Here is a 22,478-nt window from a genome sequence, read left to right on the forward strand (position 1 = left end):
TCCTCCTTCCAGAAAACCGACCCGAACTCAATCCACGACAGGTTTTGACGTCCATCAGATCAACGTAAATCCGAGCTTTAAAAAAATATATAAAATATTGGAAACATCTATGGAGACAAAAGACAGGTTTACTTTAGGGGTTTGGAATGTTATTAATAGTGAGCAAGGTGAGATGGTAGTGAGGGTTATGGGATGTTATTAATAGTGAGCAAGGTGAGATTGTCGTGAGGGATTTGGACTGTTAGTAAGAGTGAGCAAGGTGAGATGGTAATGAGGGTTTTGGAATGTTCGTAATAGTGAGCAATTGAGATGGTATTGAGGGGTTTGGACTGTTAGTAATAGTGAGCAAGGTGAGATTGTCGTGAGGGACTTGGAATGTTAGTAATAGTGAGCAAGGTGAGGTGGTAAGGAGGTGTTTTAAATGTTAGTAATAGTGAGCAAGGTGAGCTGGTGGTCAGGACGAATACTGACCGACAGGCGCGGTATTTATGGGATTAACAAGACCAATTCCAACACTAGTCAGCAAAAGCGGAGAAACTGAGGCTTCGGCTTGGAAAAAAGCGAGAAAGGAGGCGAGAAACCGGGTCCCGTGATTCGGATCAGATTGTTGATTAGGACTAATGGGTGAGAGGAGCAGAAATATCGCCCGATGGTTTAAAATAAATTACTATTGATCCCCAAAGTGTGGAGTCTGCCCCGGGAATAAGGATTGGGGGAAATTCACATTCTTGTCTTCACTTAAAGGTTGTTTAATTTGAGTCTCTTCTGCCCTGACTGTCCGGGAACAACTTAAATGAGGTGTCCCAAAGCAAGGTGATTTTAATACTCACACAATCCCTTTTTATGAGTTCCATAAAGGTATGCTTCTTGAAAAGGAAAAAAAAGTTGCAGGGCTGTGGGGAGAGAGCAGGGCATTGGGACTAATTTGATAGCTCTTTCAAACAGCCGGCACTCGGCGCCTGCTATTTTTCTGTATAATTGAACTTTTTTTTGTATCTGATTCAATACAAACCCTCCATACTTGACAAATGTCATTATCCTAGACATGTTTCGTACCCGATACTCTGTATTAGTCCGACTCACCATTTCACTGATCAGATCCCTCTCTGAGTCTTTAAGTGCAAGTATTTGATTTGTGCACCGATTGCGCGTATTTCTGGGGCAAAATGCAGAGGGAAATTAGGTTCCAGTGGTCCGGAAGCAGAGGCTGAGGATGATCTATGTCATGAGTGAGCAGAAAACAATATACCTGCTCTTTATGTTCATTATCCTGCAGAATATTCGATACAGTTCTCAACATCTTATATTCCTGTTAAATATCGGAGTGGGTCATTATGTAATGTTCGCTGCGAATCTATGAATTTCCAGCAAATTGAATGCCATTAAACCAGCGAAATAGTCATTGTTGATATCAAGCACACAGTACAACTATATATGGTGCGCATTTTTTCTTGTCGCTGCGATAGCTGAGAGGCGAAGGCGTTGGATTTAAATTCATAATCTAAGAGATTTCTATGCGTGGTTTCGATTCCTTCTCGCAGCGGATCTCTGTAGTCTTTTAAATATTTCGCTCCCTCTGGAGATCACAGAGCCCAAAACTGCTCAGAATGTTGTTCACTGCATTTTATGATCCACAGATTGAGGCAAAGATTGTTGCTGTAATTGGAAACACGAACACTATATCGGGGTCGTATCGTTATTCTTTGGCTTTCAGTAACTAAATAAAATTCAAAGCTTAGTTAGAAATAAACACACAAAATGGCCTGTAAATATATTTCAATAAAGAGCACTGCAGTGTTAGGAGGTAAATGCGGAATAAGAACAAAACCCGCCCATTATTAAAGAGGAGTGGAATAAATTTCACAGCAATTCTTTTGAGGAATGAATTACTAATGCACGGGACTGACTACAGAAACTTGGCCTGTTCTCCTTGGAGCACAGATGGTTAAAGATAGATTTAATAGCGGTGTTCTAAATCATGAAGAGATTTGTTAGAATAAATAATGAGAAACTGTTTCCAGTCGCTGAATCGTCGGTAACCAGAGGGCACAGATTCAAGGTAAGTTGCAAAAGAACCAGAGGCGACATTAGGAAATGTCATGATCTGGAATGCGCTGCTGAAAAAGTGGTGGAACCAGATTCAATAGTAACTTTCAAAAGGGAATTACATTAACATTTGATGGTGAAAACATTACAGGGCTATGGAGAAGAGTAAAGGATTGGGCCTAATTGGATTGCTCTTTCAACCAGCCGGTACAGGCACGGTGGAACGAATGGAATCCTTCTGTATGCTGTATCAATCTATGAAGCTGTGATTCTAAGCAATCTAATAGTGAAAAAAAGAGTAGAGTTCCTTCGTTTTCATTCATTCCATTGATTTTTCTTTTTTCTCTCTTTCAGATCAACATAATGTTAGAAATCCCAATTTTATTTGCTGATTCCTCGGTGCCATCCATTCCAATCAAATTCACCATTCCAATCCAATCCATTCGTTATTACACAGTATCACACGATGTGTTTAATTCCGTTGCATTACCTCGCGGTCTGTTTACTGATGAATGTTTCTTCATATTGTATGTTCTAATGAATAACAAGAAACAGTGGTACCAAATCAGTTTGCACCATTCGTAAATTAGGGCTATGGATGCTCCTCGCTGGTCACATGGAGTTGAAACAATTCCTGCAATTAATTAATTCAGTTAGTATTGTCTGAGACTTTTAATCTCAGGCGCATGTGGTTTTAGTGCCACCCGAGTCTCAGACTGTGTGAGCGATTCTCCGGGTCAGTCTGTTATCTACCACAAATGAAATACAGTGATTTAGAGTCACATAATACTGGGCACTGTTGAAGGTACAAGAGCAGTGCTGACTTTTATTGACGCTCTTTGGATCTTTCTGTGTCTCCATGTGAGGGACAGAAATACGGTCTATGGGTATTTCATAGGTTTTTGTGTGTGTGGCTGGCAAGTCCGCCATTTCTTGCCCGTCCCAAGATAAGCGGCTGCTCGGCCACTTCAGACCGCAGTTAACGGTAAACTGCATTGGTATTATAAAGGAATTACGGATCAGCCAGAGCGGGGCCATGTTTATCAGATTCATGAGAAAATAGTTCAGCTGTCAGTTCTCTGGTGAGATAGGAGTTGAAGGTCCCACTTGCCCAATTATGGAAGAAAAAATACATTAAAATCATCGGCAAGGTTAACAGAACCCAACCCAATATGATTTATGTGGCCTAATGGATAAAGCGTCCAAATGCGGTATTTAATTGAGATTTTATCAGAAGATTACAGGTTCGAGTCCTGTCTTGATCGTTTTTACTCACTGTGTGAAAACATGTTCTACTTGCGGCCTAAATGTTTCGCACACAACTATCTTTCACGTGGTGCAACAGAAATACGGGCATTCGTTTTGCTTATGTTTGCTGACTGCATTTCAACATTGTCGCTCTGGCTGCAGGAGCAGGACATGCGGTAAAGGAGACTTTCCTGTAGAGATTTCCTGCTGTTTGAATTCAGAAAGCAGGAACTGAAACGGTTTGCGGGTCGTGAGTCTGTGGAATTCCCGTCCCCAGAGAGCGGTGGAGGCAGGGTCATTGAATATATTTAAGGCTGAGTTGGATAGATTCCTGATTAACAAGGAAACCAAAGGTTGTAGTCGGTAGACGGGAAAGTAGGGTTGAGGTCGAAATCCGATCAGCCATGATCTTAACAAATGACAGAGCAGGCTGGAGGGTCCGAATGGTCTACTCCTGCTCTTAATTCGTATGGTTGTATGTTCGTATTAGAATATTTAAGGCCAAAACCAAACAATATCTCATCAGCATCATATATCTATCTCGATCTATTCTATTGCTCAGATCTCCACCTATTTGTTTTACATATGTTCTTACTGCCCAGACCCACATTAAGCATTTCATGTAGTGGTGTTGGCAGCGTGACTGACCATGTCTTGGACCCGTTCTTCAGTGCATTTTCGTCATGCGTTTCGCATGCTGGTTGCTTTACACGCAGCAGGTCAATTCTGTACACAGCGTTATCACAAGATCAGGGTGAACTAGACATACGATACAAGCTATTCCTGCCCTTTCTGGCAACTAATTAAAAGATCGGGGTGGGGGAGGCGTATGGAAGTGTTCGATTAGAATCTGCTCCAGCATGTCCCGCTATTTCGAATAATGGCCAAGCCAACAAATACATTCTTCCCATTGTTTAGTACAAGCAAGGCCACAATCATCTCCAAGAGAACGGTACCAATTAACTATCATAACTGCACTTTCCTGACTCTACTAGATTTTATATTGAAACCAGATTGATATCTTTGGCGAGTCGTGCGCATGTGATTTAAGTTAAGAATGGAAGCGAAATGATAGATAGATGCAGACTGCTTACATTAGTTGAAGAATCAAGAACTAACGGTCAGAGATTTTTTTTAAATGAAGAGATTTAGATCTCAGAGTAGGAGAAACCTTTTTACATGGAGAGATGTGAAGATGTGGAAATTACAGAGCCTGAGATTAGTCAATATTCAAGATTTAAGTGGATAGATTGACGAATAAAATTAGATTGAATGCATGGTGAGACCAGGCGGGTAAAGTGATTGCGACTATTTGCTCGGCGGCGGTGAAACGTGGACAGGGACTGGTTCGGTCGAATGATCTGTTCCCCTATTATAAAATTTCAACATGTTGGTGCTGAGTTGAGATTTTTAACTCAATATCTATAAACAGGGACGTATAGAATCATACAGACGAGTCAAGATCCTACTGTTTCCATCATTATATCACTCATCAGGGGACAGGGCCCCATTCTATTAGGCCAGGAATCAATGGGGAGCGAAATCTGATGGGAGACCAGCGTCTGCAACATTCACACCAAGATTACAGAAGAATTACAAATAACCACGATTGCAAGACCATTTATTGTTTCGACACCAAAGAAAATGTTATCTATTAATTAAACTGGCGGGTCTCATTCCAGTCCCTGCGGTGTAACACAGTTAACGCTGACGCCCACACTTTCTATTCCACTGCTGAAGCTCCATTATGTCTGTTCTCTTTTAAACTTGAGCGGGAAGCCCGTTGTTTTAGCAGGAAACGATTCTGTTCACCAAGGGAACGCAGCAGACATCAAATACAAGGCACACAATGGAAGAAATATTTCATGACACCTGCTCATTTTCACAAGAAAAATCCAGACTGCCATTCTAAAATGAGAGACCGGATGTAATTCAGCTCTCGTTAGGACAGGAAGCTTTGGTTTTGTTTTTCATTTTCTTAACCAATGTTAGAATAAATGTCCAAGGAGATTTCGCCACCTTCTTCAGCTCTTCCCTGAATTTAGTTTGGGTAGCTGCATAAATACACGTGTTTGTGCAGGAACTCAAATACATAAGCAGATATCCGGATTCAGTCGCAATATAAACAGGGGCTCCATAATCGCCTCGGTAATGCACGATGTTTGTCAGTCTACTGGTTAAAAAACTCACGGCAGCTGTCAGCCACAACAGTAAAAAACTGCCCGATACACTGAACAGTAAAATGATGGATTTCCTTCTGTTCTCCATCTCTGGATCGCTCTGATTCTCATTGCTGTGACGCCGGAGTCCCCTGCGGGCTTTATTGGCTGCAAAAATGCTTCTGACTATCAAACAATTAAACAGTAACATCAATGCAAAAGGAATCCATGGAACGAAAATACTTTTCAACCAAGAGTACACAACACCTGTAGGCGATGAGAAAAAGTCCACTCTGGAGCGGCAACCCCAAGGAATATTGTTAATTATTCGTTCAGGTTCATATGCAAACCAAAAGGGTGTGTTCTGTAAACAGAAAAGGACAGTGACGGCTGTTATAACCGCGGCCGCAGTTCTCACCGTGCAATACTTTCTTTTAAACTTCTCACAACATATGGCTACAAATCGGTCAAATGTGAACAAGGCGGTAAACCATACTGATATATCTATGGTGATACAATTCATGCAATGAATGAACTTACAAACGTCAGTGTAGGTTAGAAATGAATTTGGAAAGTGGTAATTGAGAATATGATACACGATTACATGAATGATCATGACCAGGAGATCTGCTGTTGCCATGGCCACCATGTAGACAGAGATACATTTGGAAAGGCCGCAATTTCCTCTGGAGAGAATCACAATTGTCAATAGGTTCGCTGTAAGAAAGAGGGAAAAGAGGTAATTAACGGGGAAAGTCAGATAAATCTCACAGCATATTGTAGGGAAATGTTCCAATGTGTCCCTACTTAAGGTTATGCACACGGATTTGTTTTTTAAATAACGATGAGCATTAATGACATTTTGTTTAAAATAAAGAAATCATTGAATACTCAAGATAGAGGGTTTGAAAATGCGCCGTCCTTCCAGCATACTTAAGTCAGACGTCCTCAATTACTAAATATAATTTCGCAGCAATTACTGTGAAGATAATAATTCAAATAAATCAATCAGTTGAGACAAAAACATTCAATTTCGGTCGAAACTCTGCGCTTTTTCTATTTATAATCGCCGCGATGAGGTTGTTCAGTGATAGACCGGCAACTGGTGGAACTGCGAAATTTCTTTGCAGCACAGGAATGGGGAGCAGCCCCCTGAACGGCAATTATTTCTCAAAATATCTTTCAAACTCCCCTGTTGGGTGGAGGCGCTGCAGTCCGAGGAATTATCTAATTAAAGTAGATAGAGAACAGTGGTACTAATGAGTTGATGAATGTTGGAGGGGCCGGGGGATTAGCCTCAACCTCCGCGGTATAGGGAGTAATGTTGGGCGCTAAGTGCCCACGGTTTACCGACCAGAACAGTGGCTCACCGGCCGTGAGGACGGAGAGGATTACTGCTGATATTCACCAACTTGTCCCGATGGATAAAAGAGGACATTCTCGGAATCTGTTACACATCATTAACAGTGAGATTGTCAACAACTATTAGACAACAGCATATATTGACTTACCGGGAATAGCGAAAGTAGCTAGAACAGGGTAATAGATATCTTTTATCAGTAGAATTGTTGGCCCTTCCATTTTTTGGAAGACTGTGTCAATTCTGTCCGCTTTACCGTTCCGACTGGAATGTACCAGATAAGCTCCACCTTTATAGAACAATCCGTGTCCCAGTGTGAAAATCAGTTTACACAATAATTGGCGTTAGTTACAGTCACTTAACAAACAAGACAAGATTTTCCGCTCCAGTGCACACGGGAGGTCAATCGGGAAATTGTACCGCTCAGTCATGAAACTCCTTCCATTTGAATTAATTAACAGAGAGTAATCATGGAGAAATGTACTCTGCGCATACGCAGTGATCCCCGCTGGGGTCTTCCCTTCCAGACCCTGCAGAAGGTTCTTCGGGCATCTTATTAATTCGCTGAAATCTTAACTCATCCGTTGAATATTTAAAATTTGTTCTGTACTGTGATGCTACCTGGTGGTGACACGGCTTTAACATTACTGGTGGTGAAACTACACTAACATTACTGGTGGTGAAACTAATCTCAGATTACTGGTGGTGAACCGACGCGAATATGACTGGGAGTGATCTGTATCTAACATGACTGGTAGTGAGTCAATTCTAACATTACTGGTGGTGATCATCCTCCAACATTAATATCGTGACCCTTATCTAACATTACTGGTGGTGACCCGAATATGAAATTGCTGGTGGTGACCGTCCACCAACATTACAGGTGGTCACTATACTCTAAAATTAGTGGTGATACTACACTCGCATTATTGGTGGTGACTCCATTCTAACTGTATTTTGGTGAATCTATTCTAACATTATTGGTGTTGACACTACATTCACAATACTGGTGGGGACCCTACAATAACATTACTGGTGGTGACCCTACACTATTATTATTGGTGGTGACGCTACCCTAAGATTATTTGTGTTGACACTTCTCTAATATTATTGGTGGCGACACTACTCTAACATTATTGGCGGTGACCCTACTCTAACATTACTGGTGGTGCCCCTGCTCTAACATTATTGGTAGTGACCCTACTCTCATATTATTGGCGGCGACGCTACTCTAACATTACTGGTGGTGACGCGACACAAACATTACTGGTGGTGATCCTACACTAACATTACTGGTGGTGACTCTAAACTAACATTAATGGTGGTGATCCTGTACTAACATTACTGGTGGTGATCCTACATTAACATTACTGGTGGTGATTCTACTCTAACATTACTGGTCGTGACCCTGCTCTAACATTATTGGTGGTCAACCCACTCTAATATTATTGGCGGCGACCCTACTCTAACATTACTGGTGGTGACTCTAAACTAACATTAATGGTGGTGATCCTGTACTAACATTACTGGTGGTGAACCTACTCTAATATTATTCGCGGTGACCCTACTCTAACAGTACTGGTGGTGACCCGACACTAACATTAATGGTGGTGACCCGACACTAACATTAATGGTGGTGACCATACACTAACATTTCTGGTGGTGACCCTACTCTAACATTACTGGTAGTGACCTAACACTAAAATTATTGGTGGTGACTGGACTCTAATATTATTGGTGGTGACCTTATTCTAATATTATTGGTGTTGACCCTACACTGATATTATTGGTGGTGACTCCACTCTAACATTATTGATGGTGACACTATTCTAATATAATTGGTGGTGACCCTACTCTAATATTATTGTTGGTGACTCTACTCTCATATTATTGGTTGTGACCCGACTCTAATATTATTGGCGGTGACCCGACACTAACATTATTGGTGGTGACTCCACTCTAACATTATTGGTGGTGACCCTATTCTGACATTATTGGTGGTGACCCGATTATAACATTATTGGTGGTGACCCTATTCTAATATTACTGGTGGTGACCCTATTCTAATATTACTGGTGGTGACCCTACTCTATTATTATTGGTGGTGACCCAACTCTATTGTTATTGGTGGTGACCCTACTCTAACATTATTGGTGGTGACCCTGCTCTAACATTATTGGTGGTGACCCGACTCTAACATTACTAGTGGTGACACTGCTCCAACATTATTGTTGGTGACCCTATTCTAATATTATTGGCGGTGACTGTAGGGGGTGGTGGTGTGTGTCAGCTTCACCTCTGACTTCTGAGCGGTCCGAATCGCTCCCACTCCCTGGGTTCTAGACCTTGGACTTATTTGGGGGTTGTGACAAAGTGCAGCAGACAACTGGTTTTGGTGCAAGAAACTTTGACCTTTATTCAAGAGAGAAAATACACACAACAATCTTAACACTCTAATAAAATGGGGAACACTTCGGTGCACACGAGGGAAATTACTGCAGAAAGATACTCCACCCCTCCCAATCCCACTGTACTAGATAAGTTGGACGCTAGAGGGCCAGGGATAATGCTCACCAAACAAATCCTTGACAGTAATTCACCCAGAGGTAAGTCAGAAATAGATTGTAGAGTGGAAACTTTGCGGATCTTCGGTTTTCTCCCGAGTTGGTTTTCTTTGGTTGCGGTGGCCCAATATTACCCAGTTGGTTGGTGGTAGTATTCGGTTGGTTGTTTCGTAAGGCCCTTGTTGCCGCGAGGTGTCTGATGGTCACTGGGGCTGTTGCTCTGGTTTCTTCTTGTGTGTCGGCCTGCTTCTCTAGCTGCTGACCTTCGCTGTCGAATTGCTTTCCTTGTTGTCTGCTGGAAACTGCTCTTCCTTCCAGAGACAGGCAGAACAAGACAAGCAGCCAGCAAGAACCAGAGAGAGAGAGAGAGAGAGAGGTTTCGAGTTTCCACTTCTAATAACCCTCTCTTACAATGGTCTACGATACCTTAAAAAAAACACTTCATGTCTGTTTAAGCAGTTCTTACAAAGTTCTTAAGAATCTTTGATGGCTTTTTGAGAGTCCGTCATCATGTTGCAATTGCTTCTCCCGATGGGTCATTGTTAATTCCGATTTTTTTTAGAGCTTGTTACACAAGGCTTCCTTTTGTATCCAACGTCCTAGTTGTTGCTTTAAAACAAAGGCATGGCCCCACCAAGTCTGAAGCAGTTACCTTTTTCAATGGCCTTGATTGTCGACCCCCTGCTGTCGGTTTTGCATTAAAACAGAGATATGCCTGAAGCATTAATTCTCTCACGTTCCACTGTGTGTGTTTTGTGGATTCGTCTGGTGACCTCTCACTTATCATTCCATCTTAGGATTTCAGTCAATGGCTAAAGTATTTCCATACTCAAGGAAAAGGTGAAATCCCAGAATTCTTACAGTCACCCGAACGAGGAAGCGAGTCCCTTAAAGGACGTGGATTCCTCGAAAAGTACTTTTCCCTGGTTGATGCTTCCTCGTGCGGCGCCCTGAAATGGTTAGAAAAGAGCCCAAAGTCCTTTTCTGAGTAACCCTAAAATGGTTAGATAAGAGTCCAAAGTCCTTTTCTTTAGGGTTTTTCTCCGAGTTTTGGGGGATCTGTGAATTTTGAGAATCTTACAGACTCAACTCTAACATTACTGGTGGTGTCCCTACACTAACATTAATGGTTATGATTCTACACTAACCTTACTGGTGGTGACCCTGCTCTAACATTATTGGTGGTGAACCTACTCTAACATTACTGGTGGTGACCCTGCTCTAACATTATTGGTGGGTGAACCTACTCTAACATTACTGGTGGTGACCCTGCTCTAACATTATTGGTGGTGAACCTACACTAACATTAATGCTGGTGACCTTACTCCAACATGACTGGTGGTGACCCTACTCGAACAGTACTGGTGGTGACTCTACTCTAACATTACTGGTGTCGACCTATTCTAACATTATTGGTGATGAAGCTGCTCTAGTATTAGTGGTGGTGATTTTAGTCCAACATTATTCATGGTGACCCAACTCTAAAATTATCGGTAGTGACCCTATTCTAACATTACTGATGTTGATCCTACTCTAAGAATATTGGTGTTATACTACTTTCGCATTACTGGTGGTAATTCAACTCAAACATTACTCGTGGTGAAACTACTCTCGCGTTACTGGTGTTTACCCAACTCTGACATTACTGATGGTGACTCCACTCTAACATTACTGGTGGTGACGCTGCTCAAACATGACAGGTGCTGATTCTACTCAAACAATACTGGTGGTGACCCTACCCTAACATTACTGGTAGTGACCCTACACTAACAGTACGGGTGGTGAAACCACTCTAACATTACTAGGGGTGAAAGTACAATATCATTACTGGTGTTCACCCTACCATAACTTTAATGGTGGTAACCCTAATCGAACATTATTGGTGTGACACTACTCTAATATTACTGCTGGAGATTCCACACAAACATCACTGATGGTGACACTACTCTAACATTACTGGTGTTTACCCAAATCTAACATTACTGATGGTGACCATACTCTAACATTACTGGTGGTGAATCTAGTCCGTCATTACTGGTGGTGATCCTACTCTAACATTACTGATGGTGAATCTTGTCTATCATTACTGGTGTTACGCCCACTGTAATATGACCTGTAGTGCACCTTCTCGATCATTGGTGGTGACACTAATGTAACATTACTGGTGGTGACTCTAGCCTAATATTAATGGTGGTGACACTATTCTAACTTTCCTGGTGGTGACCCTGATCTAATATTAATGCTGGTGACGCAACTTCAATATTACAGTTGGCTAACCTACACTCATGTTACTGGTGGTGACCCAACTCTAAAATTACCGATGGTGATCCAACACTAACATTAATGGTGGTTTTCCTACTCTAACAGCATTGGTGGTGACCCGACATTAATAATACTGGTGGTGATCCTAAAATAATATTACTGATTGGTGACCCTACTCAAATATTGCTGATTGTGAACCTACACTAATATTACTGCTGGCGAACTTACTCGAACTTGACTTATGGTGCCACTACTTTGACATCACTGGTGGTGATCCAACTCTAACAATACTGGTGGTAAACCTTGTCTAACATTACTGGTGGTGAACATACAGCTATATTTATGGTGGTGATCCGAATCTAACATTAGTGATGGTGACTCTACTCTAACATTACTGATGGTGAATCTAGTCTAACATTGCTGCTGGTGATCCTACATTAATATTACAGGTAGTGACCCTACTCTAATATTACTGGTGATGATTCTACTCCAACATTACTGATGATAACTCTCCTTTAATATCACTGTTTCTAACCATTCGCTAATATTACTGGTAGTGACCCTACTCTAATATTACTGGTGGTGAACATACTCTAACATTACTGGCGGTGACCATATTATTTGTGGTGATCCTGCCCTAACATTACTGGAGCTAACCCAACTATAAAAGTATTGGTGTTTAGCCTTCTCCAATATTACCCGTGGCATACCTACTCTTACATTCTGGTGGCGAAAGTAATGTAACATTACTGGTGTTGACTCTACTCTAATATTACTGGTGGTGACACGACGATAACAATATTGCTGGTGACCCGACTCTACCATTACTGGTGATGACCCTACTCAAACATCACCGGTGGTGACGCTACTCTAACATTACTGGTGGTGACTCCACTCCAACATTACTGATGGTGAATCTAGTCTAACATTGCTGCTGGTGATCCTACATTAATATTACACGTAGTGACCCTACTCTAATATTACTGGTGGTGATTCCACTCTAACGTTACTGATGGTGACCCTACACTAATATTACTGATTGTTTTGACCCTCCTCTAACATTACTGGTAGGGATGCAATACTATCACTAACGGTGGTGGCACAACTCGAACATTATTGGTGATTGCACTGCTCTCACATTACTGGTGCTGAACCCATTCTAATATTACTGGTGATGACCCTACTCCATCATCATTGGTATTGACACTATACTAACATTGCTGGTGATGACCCTATTGTAACATTAGTGGCGGTGACCCTGCTCCATCATTACAGGAGATAACGCTGTTCTAATGCTAGTTGTGGTGACCGTACTCCAACATTAGTTGTAGTGACGCCAATCTAACATTATTGGTGGTGACACTAGTGTAACATTATTGCTGGAGTCTCTACTCTAATATTAAAGGTGGTGACACTATTCTGACTTCCCTGCTGGTGAAACTGATCTAATATTAATGCTGGTGACGCTACTTCAATCTGACTGTTCGCGAGCCTAATCTAACATTACTGATGATGAGCCAGCTCTAACATTACCGATGGTAATCCGAAACTAAAATTAATGGTGGCGATCCCACTCTAACATTACTGGTGGTGACACTAAACTCATATTATTGGGGGTGATCCTACTCTAAGATTACTGGTGGTGAATCTACTTCGTCACTACTGGTGGTGATGCTAATCTAACATTACAGGTGGTGAGTCTAATCTAACATACAGGTGGTGACTCTACTCTAACATTACTGGTGGTGAATCTACGTTATCGTTACTGGTGGTGACCCCACTCTAATATTACCTGGTGTTGACTCTAATCAAATATTGCTGAAGGATACCCTACGCTAATATTACCGCTGGCGAACTTACTCTAACATGACTGGTGTTGACACTACTTTAACATTACTGGTGGTGACCCAACTCTAACAAAACTGGTTGTGAACCTAGTCTAACAATACTGGCGGTGAACATACACCAGTATTTCTGATGGTCATCCGACTCTAACATTACTTTTGGTAACCCTACTCTCCCTTTACTGGTGCTAACTCCAGTCTAAGGTTACTGTTGGTGAGCATCTGCTAACATCACGGGTGGTGACGCTGCTCTAACATTACTGGTGGTGACGCGACACAAACATTACTGGTGGTGATCCTACACTAACATTACTGGTGGTGACTCTAAACTAACATTAATGGTGGTGATCCTGTACTAACATTACTGGTGGTGATCCTACACTAACATTACTGGTGGTGATTCTACTCTAACATTACTGGTCGTGACCCTGCTCTAACATTATTGGTGGTCAACCCACTCTAATATTATTGGCGGCGACCCTACTCTAACATTACTGGTGGTGACTCTAAACTAACATTAATGGTGGTGATCCTGTACTAACATTACTGGTGGTGAACCTACTCTAATATTATTCGCGGTGACCCTACTCTAACAGTACTGGTGGTGACCCGACACTAACATTAATGGTGGTGACCCGACACTAACATTAATGGTGGTGACCATACACTAACATTTCTGGTGGTGACCCTACTCTAACATTACTGGTAGTGACCTAACACTAAAATTATTGGTGGTGACTAGACTCTAATATTATTGGTGGTGACCTTATTCTAATATTATTGGTGTTGACCCTACACTGATATTATTGGTGGTGACTCCACTCTAACATTATTGATGGTGACACTATTCTAATATAATTGGTGGTGACCCTACTCTAATATTATTGTTGGTGACTCTACTCTCATATTATTGGTTGTGACCCGACTCTAATATTATTGGCGGTGACCCGACACTAACATTATTGGTGGTGACTCCACTCTAACATTATTGGTGGTGACCCTATTCTGACATTATTGGTGGTGACCCGATTATAACATTATTGGTGGTGACCCTATTCTAATATTACTGGTGGTGACCCTATTCTAATATTACTGGTGGTGACCCTACTCTATTATTATTGGTGGTGACCCAACTCTATTGTTATTGGTGGTGACCCTACTCTAACATTATTGGTGGTGACCCTGCTCTAACATTATTGGTGGTGACCCGACTCTAACATTACTAGTGGTGACACTGCTCCAACATTATTGTTGGTGACCCTATTCTAATATTATTGGCGGTGACTGTAGGGGGTGGTGGTGTGTGTCAGCTTCACCTCTGACTTCTGAGCGGTCCGAATCGCTCCCACTCCCTGGGTTCTAGACCTTGGACTTATTTGGGGGTTGTGACAAAGTGCAGCAGACAACTGGTTTTGGTGCAAGAAACTTTGACCTTTATTCAAGAGAGAAAATACACACAACAATCTTAACACTCTAATAAAATGGGGAACACTTCGGTGCACACGAGGGAAATTACTGCAGAAAGATACTCCACCCCTCCCAATCCCACTGTACTAGATAAGTTGGACGCTAGAGGGCCAGGGATAATGCTCACCAAACAAATCCTTGACAGTAATTCACCCAGAGGTAAGTCAGAAATAGATTGTAGAGTGGAAACTTTGCGGATCTTCGGTTTTCTCCCGAGTTGGTTTTCTTTGGTTGCGGTGGCCCAATATTACCCAGTTGGTTGGTGGTAGTATTCGGTTGGTTGTTTCGTAAGGCCCTTGTTGCCGCGAGGTGTCTGATGGTCACTGGGGCTGTTGCTCTGGTTTCTTCTTGTGTGTCGGCCTGCTTCTCTAGCTGCTGACCTTCGCTGTCGAATTGCTTTCCTTGTTGTCTGCTGGAAACTGCTCTTCCTTCCAGAGACAGGCAGAACAAGACAAGCAGCCAGCAAGAACCAGAGAGAGAGAGAGAGAGAGAGGTTTCGAGTTTCCACTTCTAATAACCCTCTCTTACAATGGTCTACGATACCTTAAAAAAAACACTTCATGTCTGTTTAAGCAGTTCTTACAAAGTTCTTAAGAATCTTTGATGGCTTTTTGAGAGTCCGTCATCATGTTGCAATTGCTTCTCCCGATGGGTCATTGTTAATTCCGATTTTTTTAGAGCTTGTTACACAAGGCTTCCTTTTGTATCCAACGTCCTAGTTGTTGCTTTAAAACAAAGGCATGGCCCCACCAAGTCTGAAGCAGTTACCTTTTTCAATGGCCTTGATTGTCGACCCCCTGCTGTCGGTTTTGCATTAAAACAGAGATATGCCTGAAGCATTAATTCTCTCACGTTCCACTGTGTGTGTTTTGTGGATTCGTCTGGTGACCTCTCACTTATCATTCCATCTTAGGATTTCAGTCAATGGCTAAAGTATTTCCATACTCAAGGAAAAGGTGAAATCCCAGAATTCTTACAGTCACCCGAACGAGGAAGCGAGTCCCTTAAAGGACGTGGATTCCTCGAAAAGTACTTTTCCCTGGTTGATGCTTCCTCGTGCGGCGCCCTGAAATGGTTAGAAAAGAGCCCAAAGTCCTTTTCTGAGTAACCCTAAAATGGTTAGATAAGAGTCCAAAGTCCTTTTCTTTAGGGTTTTTCTCCGAGTTTTGGGGGATCTGTGAATTTTGAGAATCTTACAGACTCAACTCTAACATTACTGGTGGTGTCCCTACACTAACATTAATGGTTATGATTCTACACTAACCTTACTGGTGGTGACCCTGCTCTAACATTATTGGTGGTGAACCTACTCTAACATTACTGGTGGTGACCCTGCTCTAACATTATTGGTGGGTGAACCTACTCTAACATTACTGGTGGTGACCCTGCTCTAACATTATTGGTGGTGAACCTACACTAACATTAATGCTGGTGACCTTACTCCAACATGACTGGTGGTGACCCTACTCGAACAGTACTGGTGGTGACTCTACTCTAACATTACTGGTGTCGACCTATTCTAACATTATTGGTGATGAAGCTGCTCTAGTATTAGTGGTGGTGATTTTAGTCCAACATTATTCATGGTGACCCAACTCTAAAATTATCGGTAGTGACCCTATTCTAACATTACTGATGTTGATCCTACTCTAAGAATATTGGTGTTATACTACTTTCGCATTACTGGTGGTAATTCAACTCAAACATTACTCGTGGTGAAACTACTCTCGCGTTACTGGTGTTTACCCAACTCTGACATTACTGATGGTGACTCCACTCTAACATTACTGGTGGTGACGCTGCTCAAACATGACAGGTGCTGATTCTACTCAAACAATACTGGTGGTGACCCTACCCTAACATTACTGGTAGTGACCCTACACTAACAGTACGGGTGGTGAAACCACTCTAACATTACTAGGGGTGAAAGTACAATATCATTACTGGTGTTCACCCTACCATAACTTTAATGGTGGTAACCCTAATCGAACATTATTGGTGTGACACTACTCTAATATTACTGCTGGAGATTCCACACAAACATCACTGATGGTGACACTACTCTAACATTACTGGTGTTTACCCAAATCTAACATTACTGATGGTGACCATACTCTAACATTACTGGTGGTGAATCTAGTCCGTCATTACTGGTGGTGATCCTACTCTAACATTACTGATGGTGAATCTTGTCTATCATTACTGGTGTTACGCCCACTGTAATATGACCTGTAGTGCACCTTCTCGATCATTGGTGGTGACACTAATGTAACATTACTGGTGGTGACTCTAGCCTAATATTAATGGTGGTGACACTATTCTAACTTTCCTGGTGGTGACCCTGATCTAATATTAATGCTGGTGACGCAACTTCAATATTACAGTTGGCTAACCTACACTCATGTTACTGGTGGTGACCCAACTCTAAAATTACCGATGGTGATCCAACACTAACATTAATGGTGGTTTTCCTACTCTAACAGCATTGGTGGTGACCCGACATTAATAATACTGGTGGTGATCCTAAAATAATATTACTGATTGGTGACCCTACTCAAATATTGCTGATTGTGAACCTACATTAATATTACTGCTGGCGAACTTACTCGAACTTGACTTATGGTGCCACTACTTTGACATCACTGGTGGTGATCCAACTCTAACAATACTGGTGGTAAACCTTGTCTAACATTACTGGTGGTGAACATACAGCTATATTTATGGTGGTGATCCGAATCTAACATTAGTGATGGTGACTCTACTCTAATATTACTGATGGTGAATCTAGTCTAACATTGCTGCTGGTGATCCTACATTAATATTACAGGTAGTGACCCTACTCTAATATTACTGGTGATGATTCTACTCCAACATTACTGATGATAACTCTCCTTTAATATCACTGTTTCTAACCATTCGCTAATATTACTGGTAGTGACCCTACTCTAATATTACTGGTGGTGAACATACTCTAACATTACTGGCGGTGACCATATTATTTGTGGTGATCCTGCCCTAACATTACTGGAGCTAACCCAACTATAAAAGTATTGGTGTTTAGCCTTCTCCAATATTACCCGTGGCATACCTACTCTTACATTCTGGTGGCGAAAGTAATGTAACATTACTGGTGTTGACTCTACTCTAATATTACTGGTGGTGACACGACGATAACAATATTGCTGGTGACCCGACTCTACCATTACTGGTGATGACCCTACTCAAACATCACCGGTGGTGACGCTACTCTAACATTACTGGTGGTGACTCCACTCCAACATTACTGATGGTGAATCTAGTCTAACATTGCTGCTGGTGATCCTACATTAATATTACACGTAGTGACCCTACTCTAATATTACTGGTGGTGATTCCACTCTAACGTTACTGATGGTGACCCTACACTAATATTACTGATTGTTTTGACCCTCCTCTAACATTACTGGTAGGGATGCAATACTATCACTAACGGTGGTGGCACAACTCGAACATTATTGGTGATTGCACTGCTCTCACATTACTGGTGCTGAACCCATTCTAATATTACTGGTGATGACCCTACTCCATCATCATTGGTATTGACACTATACTAACATTGCTGGTGATGACCCTATTGTAACATTAGTGGCGGTGACCCTGCTCCATCATTACAGGAGATAACGCTGTTCTAATGCTAGTTGTGGTGACCGTACTCCAACATTAGTTGTAGTGACGCCAATCTAACATTATTGGTGGTGACACTAGTGTAACATTATTGCTGGAGTCTCTACTCTAATATTAAAGGTGGTGACACTATTCTGACTTCCCTGCTGGTGAAACTGATCTAATATTAATGCTGGTGACGCTACTTCAATCTGACTGTTCGCGAGCCTAATCTAACATTACTGATGATGAGCCAGCTCTAACATTACCGATGGTAATCCGAAACTAAAATTAATGGTGGCGATCCCACTCTAACATTACTGGTGGTGACACTAAACTCATATTATTGGGGGTGATCCTACTCTAAGATTACTGGTGGTGAATCTACTTCGTCACTACTGGTGGTGATGCTAATCTAACATTACAGGTGGTGAGTCTAATCTAACATACAGGTGGTGACTCTACTCTAACATTACTGGTGGTGAATCTACGTTATCGTTACTGGTGGTGACCCCACTCTAATATTACCTGGTGTTGACTCTAATCAAATATTGCTGAAGGATACCCTACGCTAATATTACCGCTGGCGAACTTACTCTAACATGACTGGTGTTGACACTACTTTAACATTACTGGTGGTGACCCAACTCTAACAAAACTGGTTGTGAACCTAGTCTAACAATACTGGCGGTGAACATACACCAGTATTTCTGATGGTCATCCGACTCTAACATTACTTTTGGTAACCCTACTCTCCCTTTACTGGTGCTAACTCCAGTCTAAGGTTACTGTTGGTGAGCATCTGCTAACATCACGGGTGGTGACGCTGCTCTAACATTACTGGTGGTGACGCGACACAAACATTACTGGTGGTGATCCTACACTAACATTACTGGTGGTGACTCTAAACTAACATTAATGGTGGTGATCCTGTACTAACATTACTGGTGGTGATCCTACACTAACATTACTGGTGGTGATTCTACTCTAACATTACTGGTCGTGACCCTGCTCTAACATTATTGGTGGTCAACCCACTCTAATATTATTGGCGGCGACCCTACTCTAACATTACTGGTGGTGACTCTAAACTAACATTAATGGTGGTGATCCTGTACTAACATTACTGGTGGTGAACCTACTCTAATATTATTCGCGGTGACCCTACTCTAACAGTACTGGTGGTGACCCGACACTAACATTAATGGTGGTGACCCGACACTAACATTAATGGTGGTGACCATACACTAACATTTCTGGTGGTGACCCTACTCTAACATTACTGGTAGTGACCTAACACTAAAATTATTGGTGGTGACTAGACTCTAATATTATTGGTGGTGACCTTATTCTAATATTATTGGTGTTGACCCTACACTGATATTATTGGTGGTGACTCCACTCTAACATTATTGATGGTGACACTATTCTAATATAATTGGTGGTGACCCTACTCTAATATTATTGTTGGTGACTCTACTCTCATATTATTGGTTGTGACCCGACTCTAATATTATTGGCGGTGACCCGACACTAACATTATTGGTGGTGACTCCACTCTAACATTATTGGTGGTGACCCTATTCTGACATTATTGGTGGTGACCCGATTATAACATTATTGGTGGTGACCCTATTCTAATATTACTGGTGGTGACCCTATTCTAATATTACTGGTGGTGACCCTACTCTATTATTATTGGTGGTGACCCAACTCTATTGTTATTGGTGGTGACCCTACTCTAACATTATTGGTGGTGACCCTGCTCTAACATTATTGGTGGTGACCCGACTCTAACATTACTAGTGGTGACACTGCTCCAACATTATTGTTGGTGACCCTATTCTAATATTATTGGCGGTGACTGTAGGGGGTGGTGGTGTGTGTCAGCTTCACCTCTGACTTCTGAGCGGTCCGAATCGCTCCCACTCCCTGGGTTCTAGACCTTGGACTTATTTGGGGGTTGTGACAAAGTGCAGCAGACAACTGGTTTTGGTGCAAGAAACTTTGACCTTTATTCAAGAGAGAAAATACACACAACAATCTTAACACTCTAATAAAATGGGGAACACTTCGGTGCACACGAGGGAAATTACTGCAGAAAGATACTCCACCCCTCCCAATCCCACTGTACTAGATAAGTTGGACGCTAGAGGGCCAGGGATAATGCTCACCAAACAAATCCTTGACAGTAATTCACCCAGAGGTAAGTCAGAAATAGATTGTAGAGTGGAAACTTTGCGGATCTTCGGTTTTCTCCCGAGTTGGTTTTCTTTGGTTGCGGTGGCCCAATATTACCCAGTTGGTTGGTGGTAGTATTCGGTTGGTTGTTTCGTAAGGCCCTTGTTGCCGCGAGGTGTCTGATGGTCACTGGGGCTGTTGCTCTGGTTTCTTCTTGTGTGTCGGCCTGCTTCTCTAGCTGCTGACCTTCGCTGTCGAATTGCTTTCCTTGTTGTCTGCTGGAAACTGCTCTTCCTTCCAGAGACAGGCAGAACAAGACAAGCAGCCAGCAAGAACCAGAGAGAGAGAGAGAGAGAGAGGTTTCGAGTTTCCACTTCTAATAACCCTCTCTTACAATGGTCTACGATACCTTAAAAAAAACACTTCATGTCTGTTTAAGCAGTTCTTACAAAGTTCTTAAGAATCTTTGATGGCTTTTTGAGAGTCCGTCATCATGTTGCAATTGCTTCTCCCGATGGGTCATTGTTAATTCCGATTTTTTTAGAGCTTGTTACACAAGGCTTCCTTTTGTATCCAACGTCCTAGTTGTTGCTTTAAAACAAAGGCATGGCCCCACCAAGTCTGAAGCAGTTACCTTTTTCAATGGCCTTGATTGTCGACCCCCTGCTGTCGGTTTTGCATTAAAACAGAGATATGCCTGAAGCATTAATTCTCTCACGTTCCACTGTGTGTGTTTTGTGGATTCGTCTGGTGACCTCTCACTTATCATTCCATCTTAGGATTTCAGTCAATGGCTAAAGTATTTCCATACTCAAGGAAAAGGTGAAATCCCAGAATTCTTACAGTCACCCGAACGAGGAAGCGAGTCCCTTAAAGGACGTGGATTCCTCGAAAAGTACTTTTCCCTGGTTGATGCTTCCTCGTGCGGCGCCCTGAAATGGTTAGAAAAGAGCCCAAAGTCCTTTTCTGAGTAACCCTAAAATGGTTAGATAAGAGTCCAAAGTCCTTTTCTTTAGGGTTTTTCTCCGAGTTTTGGGGGATCTGTGAATTTTGAGAATCTTACAGACTCAACTCTAACATTACTGGTGGTGTCCCTACACTAACATTAATGGTTATGATTCTACACTAACCTTACTGGTGGTGACCCTGCTCTAACATTATTGGTGGTGAACCTACTCTAACATTACTGGTGGTGACCCTGCTCTAACATTATTGGTGGGTGAACCTACTCTAACATTACTGGTGGTGACCCTGCTCTAACATTATTGGTGGTGAACCTACACTAACATTAATGCTGGTGACCTTACTCCAACATGACTGGTGGTGACCCTACTCGAACAGTACTGGTGGTGACTCTACTCTAACATTACTGGTGTCGACCTATTCTAACATTATTGGTGATGAAGCTGCTCTAGTATTAGTGGTGGTGATTTTAGTCCAACATTATTCATGGTGACCCAACTCTAAAATTATCGGTAGTGACCCTATTCTAACATTACTGATGTTGATCCTACTCTAAGAATATTGGTGTTATACTACTTTCGCATTACTGGTGGTAATTCAACTCAAACATTACTCGTGGTGAAACTACTCTCGCGTTACTGGTGTTTACCCAACTCTGACATTACTGATGGTGACTCCACTCTAACATTACTGGTGGTGACGCTGCTCAAACATGACAGGTGCTGATTCTACTCAAACAATA

General features: G+C 42.0%; 1 protein-coding gene across 1 annotated transcript in view; it reads right to left on the minus strand.

Annotated features, from left to right (window-relative positions):
- Positions 1-5,226: 5,226 nt before the first annotated feature.
- The window catches only part of LOC137309073 (uncharacterized), a 32,224-nt gene continuing 14,972 nt past the window's right edge, over positions 5,227-22,478 (minus strand). Inside the window, exons 6-8 of the mRNA XM_067977397.1 lie at positions 10,239-10,371; positions 6,965-7,102; positions 5,227-6,170 (exon numbers count right to left, since the gene is read on the minus strand). Coding sequence (XP_067833498.1) covers positions 5,227-6,170; positions 6,965-7,102; positions 10,239-10,371 — 1,215 coding nt within the window. The remainder of the gene's footprint in view (positions 6,171-6,964; positions 7,103-10,238; positions 10,372-22,478) is intronic.

The sequence above is a fragment of the Heptranchias perlo genome, chromosome 3 (genome assembly GCF_035084215.1).
Source record: "Heptranchias perlo isolate sHepPer1 chromosome 3, sHepPer1.hap1, whole genome shotgun sequence".
In the NCBI taxonomy this organism is placed as follows: Eukaryota; Metazoa; Chordata; class Chondrichthyes; order Hexanchiformes; family Hexanchidae; genus Heptranchias; species Heptranchias perlo.